The sequence below is a fragment of the Gopherus flavomarginatus genome, chromosome 5 (assembly GCF_025201925.1).
Source record: "Gopherus flavomarginatus isolate rGopFla2 chromosome 5, rGopFla2.mat.asm, whole genome shotgun sequence".
Classification (NCBI taxonomy): Eukaryota; Metazoa; Chordata; order Testudines; family Testudinidae; genus Gopherus; species Gopherus flavomarginatus.
The window spans coordinates 5,379,630-5,388,091 of record NC_066621.1 but is presented as its reverse complement, the minus strand read 5'-3'; the positions used below and the strand labels follow the sequence as shown (position 1 = coordinate 5,388,091).

The window sequence follows — 8,462 nt, the reverse complement described above, 5'->3', positions numbered from 1 at the left end:
CCCACATGGCTGAGTGAACAGGGATTAGGATCCAGATTCGGATCCCGCTGTTAACACTGGATAAGCCACAAGAACAGGGCAGGGGTAGCTCACCTGTCCAGCTGCCCCTCTGTTCCCCTCCCTCCTACACCCAGGAAAGGGAGCAGACAGAGCCAGGGATGTGGCTTTCACCACCATCTTTATTAGTGAGCAGAGTGTTCACATAGGGTGGGGACAAGCCCCACTTGGAGTCAGCTGCACAGGTTCCCACAGAGAGCACCATCACCAGGGCCAGCACAGCGGGGGGCAGTGTCATGCTGTGGCGGACAGGGAGAGCTCAGTGGGAGGAGCCATGAAGATCATGCCAGGGGCATGTGATGCCCACACAGGGGGAGGGGGCTCAGTGGCAGGAGATGTGGGGGCCATGCTGGGCCGGGAACTCTGTATAGGCTGGGGGGCAGGGAGGGGCAGCTCCCTGGGAAGAGCTGTGCAGACCGTACGGGGGGGAGGGGAGCTTCATGGAGGCCACACCAGGGTTGAGGGGGAGAGAGGGTCTCAGTCATCAGAGCCATCGGGGCTGCCATGGCTGGGAGACTCGAGAGGGCGGCTCAGGAACACCTCCTCATAGGAGCAGGGGGAAGTGAAGGCCTGGGCAGGGGTCAGCCCCAGTGCACGCCCCCCAGCTCCGCCCCCTCCGCGGTCCCGTTCCTCCTCCTCCTGGGCCCGGCGGCGGAAGGACTGGAAGTCGGTGGCGGCGCAGTTGTCGGGCAGCCCCTGGGGCACCTGCCCATCCCCGGGACGACACACCTCGAAGCGCACCCAGCGGTAGGCCGCGCACTTGCGGGCCCCGGGGCAGCTCTGGATCAGGTTGTGCACGGCCGGGTGTGAGAAGCCGAAGAAATCAGCCCCAGCTGCCTCCAGCTCAGGGTAAGGCCGCCCCCGGGCAGCACTGATGGCCGCCAGCAGCTGGACATGGCAAGTGTCAGCTGTGGTGCCCGCCAGGGCACTGCCCGGCTCATCCTCAGGCACGATCTCAAAGCGGGGGCCCACTCCACCATCTTTGATCTGGCAGGTGTAGAGGCAGCGCTGGTCAGGGCGCCGCATGCTGGCGTAGACCCGTGTACTGCAGAAGCCCACTGGGTAGATGGCTCCCTCATCGTGGAAGCCTGGCCGGTCGGCCACGATCTCACCCAGGCTGTAGACTGTCAGCCCACCCAGCGCGATGGGGAAGACAGGCCGACCCGAAGGGTCCAGCGGCACTGGCTGCACCAGCCGCCGCACCCCCCTATCTGGTGCTGCCCGCCGCTTGGCCGCACGCCCATTCTCCTTGCCCTTCTTGGGCCGCTTCCCCGCAGGCGCTGGCTCATCTGGGCCAGGCATCGGTGCCACGCCGTACCCTGCTGAGATGCTCCCCAGTGGCACTGCCGGGCTCTCCTCCTCGGCTGACAGCGCCTGCAGCTGCAGCAGCTTGGTGAAAAGGAATCGACGCTCCTCTCTCGCCCGCAGGAATTTCTCCTCCAGCCGGGCAATCTCATCGCACAGGGCTGCATTCTCGAACACCATGGCCTTGGCCGCCCGGCGCAGCCGGCTGTATTTCAGCCGGTACTTCTCATTCTGGCTTTTCCTTGACACCTTCTTCATCCTCAGCTCACCACGCCTGGAGGGATAGCTGCCTTCAGACCTGTGGAGCAGAGAGCCGGGCACCATCATCTCTATGGGCACACACAGACACACACATTCATAGATTCACTCTCACATGGACACTCACACAAAGATCGCTGTTTCCTATCCATTCCCAGAGCTCCCTCCCTTAGCTCTGTCCCTGCAAAGGCTGCTGGACTCTGCAGAACAGCACATTTCATAAATGTTAAGGCCAGAAGAAAGGCTCATTTTGTCCCTCCATCCCACCGCCCCCGCCAACAATTCCTGCATCCTGGCTGAGTTACCGGTGGTGCAATTTCAGATGTTTATTGCTTTGTATGATCTGTGCTCTCTTATGCTCTATATGATTAAGTAAAAGAACATTAAGGTATTAGGCTTGGTGCAAAGCGTCTCTCTGCGGGCGGTATCACTATAATGACGGCTGTATAATTATATAGCTATACCAGTACATTTTGCTGTGTAGACAAGACCTTAGCCTCTCACTTTAAGGCAGGTTTTCCAGATCTCCAATTGTTCTTGCAGCTCTTCTTTGAGCCCGTAGCAATTTAGCACCACCCTGTTTGAAGTGTGCACACCAGACCTGCATAGAGTCTCTAGTAATAGTCTTACTGATGCCATATACCGAGGTAACCCCCCTTCCCGGCTTCTCCTTGCTACTCCTCTACTCAGACAGCCAAGGACTGTGATATTCCCTCTCAGCTACACCCTCCCACTAGCAGCTTAAGTTCAGCAGGTTTCCACCATGACCCCTAAGCCTTTCCAGGATACAGCCCCTCATCTGTTAAGTGTAGGCGACCTCCTCTGTTCTAGAGTGTAACCCTGCATTTGGCCGTGCTAAGACACACACTCAAGAGGCTGCTCTGGGTGGCTCTGTATAACTGACCTGCCCTTAGTGCTATTCGCTGGGGGAGACAATGCAGGTGGCTGGGCGGGATGGGCTCAGTGGCCTTGAGTAGCTATGAAAAGGCACGTGGCTGGGCCCCTTCACTGACAAGCCACTACTGCTTCTGGCTGATTGGCTCTGAGCAGTACTGCCTGGCTGGCTTGGGGGTGCAGGAGAATACTGGACATAGGGCCGGGGGGGGGGGGGGGAGAAGCGGTGCTGGCTGGGTTAGGGGCATGGGAGAATACTGGACATGGGGCCTGGGGGGCGGGGGGAGGAAGAGGCAGTGCTGGCTGGCTCAGGGGCGTGGGAGAATACTGCGTGGGAGAATACTGGACATGGGGCCGGGGGGGTGGGGGGAGAAGCGGTGCTGGCTGGGTTAGGGGCATGGGAGAATACTGGACATGGGGCCTGGGGGTGGGGCGGTGCTGGCTGGCTCAGGGACGTGGGAGAATACTGCATGGGAGAATACTGGACATGCGGCCTGGGGGGGGGGAGGTCCTGGCTGGCTCAGGGATGTGGGGAATGAGATTCCTTCGGGGGGGAATCTCTGATCCAGCCCCAGGGGGACTAGCTGGCTCGGGGGTACCGTTAATATGGTTGGTTTGGGGGACCCTGCAGGGCTCAGTGCACAGACCCCCCGCCCAGCCCGTGATGCCCCGGAGCTGGCTGAGTGGGGGTGTCTCTCCCTGCCCCCCCTCCGGGCTCCGATCCCCACCTCGCTCTGCTGCTTCCTCCAGGCAGCGATTTCCTGCCTCTGCGGCTGTTTCCCTCCCGCCCCGGGGCCGCCTCTCGCCCCGACTCTGGGGCTCCCCGGCGCCGCCACTCACAGCCGGGCCGGGTCGATTCCCCCGGGGCCCCGCTGCAGCCGCGGCCGCTCCTTGTGCACGCACGGACCGGGAGACGACTTAGGAGCGCGGCCCCCGCTGCCTGGGGGCTGGCACAGGAAGGTCCCTCTGTTATTCCGGTCCCTCCCAGCCCCGCCTGCGCTGCGAAGCGGAGGATTTGGCTGCTCGGTTTTTAACCCTTTTCTCCCGGGTTAGGATGCTGCAGGTCAGGGTTAGGGTCGTGCGGATTAGAGATGGAGCTGGGGACAGGCGGATTAGGTTTAGGGTTGGGTTATGCAAATTAGGGTGATGCAGATAAGGGAGCTGGGTTTAGCATTGTGCAGAATAGGTCTGGAGTTAGATCAGAGCAGATTAAGGCTGGGTTCAGGTTCTCCAGGTTACGTTTGTGGTTAGGGCTGTATAGATGATGGGTGGAGTTGTGCATATTAGGGTTTGGGTTCTGTATATTAGCCTAGTTACCCGGTCTTTATTCCATTGAACTCCTTCTACGTTGATTTGGCATGGAGCTCGGTTTTTAACCAGAACAGGGTACTGCACCAAGTCACAGATCCTGTAGAAGTCGTCTATTATATCCACACAATTACACTGATCAGCAAAAACTGCCAGCTTGTTTTAAAATTATAGCAAGTTTGTAGCGATGGTCAAAATATAAATGAAAAAAAAAATAATTCAGTTCAGAAGAAATTTTGAAGTTGTTTTCACTCCAAAGTTTCAAGAGATGTTTTTCATTTTTCATAAAATTAATCAAAACATTGTGAAAATAGTTATAGACATTTTTCATTTACAGTAAACAATTTTCTAATATTTCAATATGTCATCTATAGCATTATATTTTTAATAAAACATTCAATTAAGAAATGTCACAATGTTTTGTAAAAAAAAGACATGCAAAATATCAATTTTTGTGTGTGCGAAAGATTTCGTTTTCGGGGGAAAAAGGCCATTTTCCACCAACATTTTCTGTGCAAAATTTTGACCCTAGTCAATTGTCATTCAAAAAACCCATTCTGCTGGATGACGCCATGTTGTAGAGCACCTTGTACATGCACATGACATCAGAGGCACTGTATATGTGCAGAGCAAAATGGAAACCTCTGTACACTAGGGATCAGCACAATCCCATCTGCAGTTTGGGAACTGCTGAGAGAGATATAGATATATTGATTTCTACAACATGTTTGAGAAAAAATGATTAAAAAGTCAAATTTTTCACAGAAGACAAAAATGCCAATAATTTGTCACAATTTCTTTTGTTTTCAACTAAAAACATTTTGTTAAAAAAATTGTGACCACCTGTACAAGCCATGTGATGAGTTATTTCCATTAAACCATATTGATTGGCATCAATTATATCGACATTTTCTCATTCCTCAGACAATTCTTTGAAAACTCTTGGGTGCAAATGATCTGGTCCAGCAGATGTAGGAACATGGGCATTGCCAAACGGGATCAGAGCTGAGGCAGTCCAGTCTCCTGGTTCTCATAGACTCATAGACTCTAGGACTGGAAGGGACCTCAAGAGATCATCGAGTCCAGTCCCCTGCCGTCATGGCAGGACCAAATACTGTCTAGACCATCCCTAATAGACATTTATCTAACCTACTCTTAAATATCTCCAGAGATGGAGATTCCACAACTTCCCTAGGCAATCTATTCCAGTGTTTAACTACCCTGACAGTTAGGAACTTTTTCCTAATGTCCAATCTAAATCTCCCTTGCTGCAGTTTAAGCCCACTGCTTCTTGTTCTATCATTGGAGGCTAAGGTGAACAAGTTTTCTCCCACCTCCTGATGACACCCTTTTAGGTACCTGAAAACTGCTATCATGTCCCCTCTCAGTCTTCTCTTTTCCAAACTAAACAAACCCAATTCCTTCAGCCTTCCTTCATAGGTCATGTTTTCAAGACCTTTAATCATTCTTGTTGCTCTTCTCTGGACCCTCTCCAATTTCTCCACATCTTTCTTGAAATGTGGTGCCCAGAACTGGACACAAGACTCCAGTTGAGGCCTAACCAGCGCAGAGTAAAGCGGAAGAATGACTTCTCGTGTCTTGTTTACAACACACCTGTTAATGCATCCCAGAATCATGTTTGCTTTTTTTGCAACAGTATCACACTGTTGACTCATATTAAGCTTGTGGTCCACTATGACCCCTAGATCTCTTTCTGCCATACTCCTTCCTAGACAGTCTCTTCCCATTCTGTATGTGTGAAACTGATTGTTCCTTCCTAGGTGAAGCACTTAGCATTTATCTTTATTGAACTTCATCCTGTTTACCTCAGACCATTTCTCCAATTTGTCCAGATCATTTTGAATTTTGACCCTGTCCTCCAAAGCAGTTGCAGTCCCTCCCAGTTTGGTATCGTCCGCAAACTTAATAAGCGTACTTTCTATGCCAACATCTAAATCGTTGATGAAGATATTGAACAGAACCGGTCCCAAAACAGACCCCTGTGGAACCCCACTTGTTATACCTTTCCAGCAGGATTGGGAGCCATTAACAACTACTCTCTGAGTACGGTTATCCAGCCAGTTATGCACCCATCTTATAGTAACCCCATCTAAATTGTACTTTCCTAGCTTATCTATAAGAATATCGTGCGAGACTGTATCAAATGCCTTACTAAAGTCTAGATATATCACATCCACCGCTTCTCCCTTATCCACAAGGCTCGTTATCCTATCAAAGAACGCTATCAGATTAGTTTGACACGATTTGTTCTTTACAAATCCATGCTGGCTATTCCCTATCACCTTACCACCTTCCAAGTGTTTGCAGATGATTTCTTTGATTACCTGCTCCATTATCTTCCCTGGCACAGAAGTTAAACTAACTGGTCTGTAGTTTCCTGGGTTGTTTTTATTTCCCTTTTTATAGATGGGCACTATATTTGCCCCCTTCCAGTCTTCTGGAATCTCCCCCGTCTCCCATGATTTCCCAAAGATAATAGCTAGAGGCTCAGATACCTCTTCTATTAACTCCTTGAGTATTCTAGGATGCTGCACAGAACCTAGCAGATGTGGGATAATCTGCCACCTACATAAATTTTTGTCCTCACTAGTCCCCTGCTCATACAGCCAAGCACCTTGAGCCTGAGCTTTTCTGACCCGGGTTATGCAGGAGGCTGGACTGGTATCTCACCCTCACTTACAATCACAACTATTTTCACTTTCAGGATAAAGAAGTTCACTCAGCCTGACGCTGGGAAACTCAGTCCTGTTTTATTAGCTCCAATTCAAAGTAAGAAACCAAATTAAACCATAAACTTAATTTAGTGCAATCTGTCAGATACAGATTCAGTGGCCCTTGAAGCCAGTGGAAAGGTTCCTGTTTTATTCTATTCATGAATGATGAGGCCAATAGAACCCAGAAAACCAGATGGGGTGGGGGGAGGGGTGGTACAGTTTAACCAGAGTCACAGAGACTGGGATTACTGTTGTTAGTGCTGTGGAGTGTTATTACAGCTGCAATGTTGCTAAGGCTGCTAAATGCAGACAGCGCAGCTGCTGATTCAACAAACCTCCATGTTGTCCACAAAGAAAGACCACAGGCTCGGCTTGGTGATGAAGGCGCTCGGCCAGGTTTATTTTCGACACAGCACAGTACTAGCACCCCGTAAGAGCTACGGGTACACTAACACATGTATGCCTGTAACAATGGTACCTGCTTAAACAGCACAGCAGGATGCCGTCCCCTTGGCGAGCACACACTTTCCTACGACTTCTCCTTTTACACACCGATACAGACAAATATCCATGTACTCTATACGTTGTTAGTTCCTTGTATCTGATAGTCTGAACAAAACATTCTCATCTATTATCCTGTCATTCCCTCATTTTACAAGGGGTCAGTGTGTTCTTGTACCATCTCTTAAGAATGTGTTGACATAGTTACGGTACTTGAGGAATCTGTGTGTTTTTATACTGTCTTCTCTGGTCAGGAATGTGCTTATTTGGTTAGCTGGCACCTGACACGTTGCTATTTTACCAAAGTCAGGCCTCCTCTGGTTCACAGCTTTTAGTTCACATTATTACTGATGCTTAGGGCTCCAGCAAAGCATACAATTATTGGGCACCATAATGGTTACCCCTCCTCTGCCAATATCTCGTCTTGTGAGGCAGGGTGCAGGGCTTGTGTCTCAAACCCATCAGTGTTGTCATTGTCGCAGCTGCTCTCACAGGGGGTGAGCATCTCCATCTAAGTCTGACAAATGCCAGGTGAGCAGGGGATAGAGTGGCCCAGCAGCAGCGTCTGGCTGGCAGCCGAGCTCTGACCTTGCCTCTGCAATGGAGACCACAGCACACATATTCTGTGCCACCAGGTGGTCTCTCTCTCTCTCTCTTCCCCCCACACGTGTTCTATGGTGTTAGGGAGTCTCCCTCTCTCCTTGCGCAAGTTCATAGATTCATATATACCAAGGCCAGAAGGGACCATTGCGATTATCTAGTCTGAGCACCGCAAGCCAGACAACTTCTCCAAAATAATTCCTAAAGCAGATTTTTGAGAAAATCATCCAATCTTGATGGAAAAATTGTCAGTGATGGAGAAACCACCATGATCCTTGGTAAGTTATTACAATGGCTAATTACAGTCACTGTTAAAAATGTATGCCTTATTTCCTGTCTGAGTTGTATAGCTTCAACTTCCAGCCACTGGATCGTGTTAGACCTTTCTCTGCTAGATTGAAGAGTCCATTATTACATATTTATTCGCCATGTAGGTTCTTATAGACTGTGATCAACTCACCTCTTAACTTTCTCTTTGTTACACTAAATAGATTGAGCTCCTGGAGTCTCTCACCATAAGGCAGGTTTTCTAATCCTTTAATCGTTCTCATGGCTCTTCTCTGAACCCCTCTCCAATTTGTAAACATTCTTCTGGAATTGTGGGCACAAGAGCTAGACACAGAATTCCAGCAGCAATAGCACCAGTGATACATACGGAGGTAAAATAACCTCTCTGCTCCTACTTGAGAGTCCTGGTTATGCATCCAAGATTTGCATTAGGTCTTTTGGCCATTGCAAGGGTGTTATAACCTTAGTCCCAGATTTGGACCTTAGCGTCCAAGATATGGGGGTTAGCATGAAAAC

At 50.2% G+C, this 8,462-nt stretch overlaps 1 protein-coding gene across 4 annotated transcripts; it reads right to left on the bottom strand.

Annotated features, from left to right (window-relative positions):
* Window positions 1–161: 161 nt before the first annotated feature.
* Window positions 162–3,561, bottom strand: TBRG1 (transforming growth factor beta regulator 1). 4 transcript variants are annotated; one of them, XM_050956925.1, is made up of 2 exons: window positions 3,355–3,561; window positions 162–1,660 (listed from the first exon to the last, which is right to left on the bottom strand). In XM_050956925.1, the coding sequence occupies exon 2, from the start codon at window positions 1,618–1,620 to the stop codon at window positions 535–537; it is 1,086 nt and encodes a 361-aa protein (XP_050812882.1). In that variant the 5' UTR covers window positions 1,621–1,660; window positions 3,355–3,561; the 3' UTR covers window positions 162–534. The 4 variants fall into 4 exon arrangements, with proteins under 4 accessions (XP_050812882.1, XP_050812881.1, XP_050812879.1 ...); XM_050956924.1 differs by having other exon boundaries at window positions 3,243–3,535; XM_050956922.1 differs by lacking the exon at window positions 3,355–3,561 and adding an exon at window positions 3,243–3,325 and having other exon boundaries at window positions 162–1,691.
* Window positions 3,562–8,462: the final 4,901 nt, after the last annotated feature.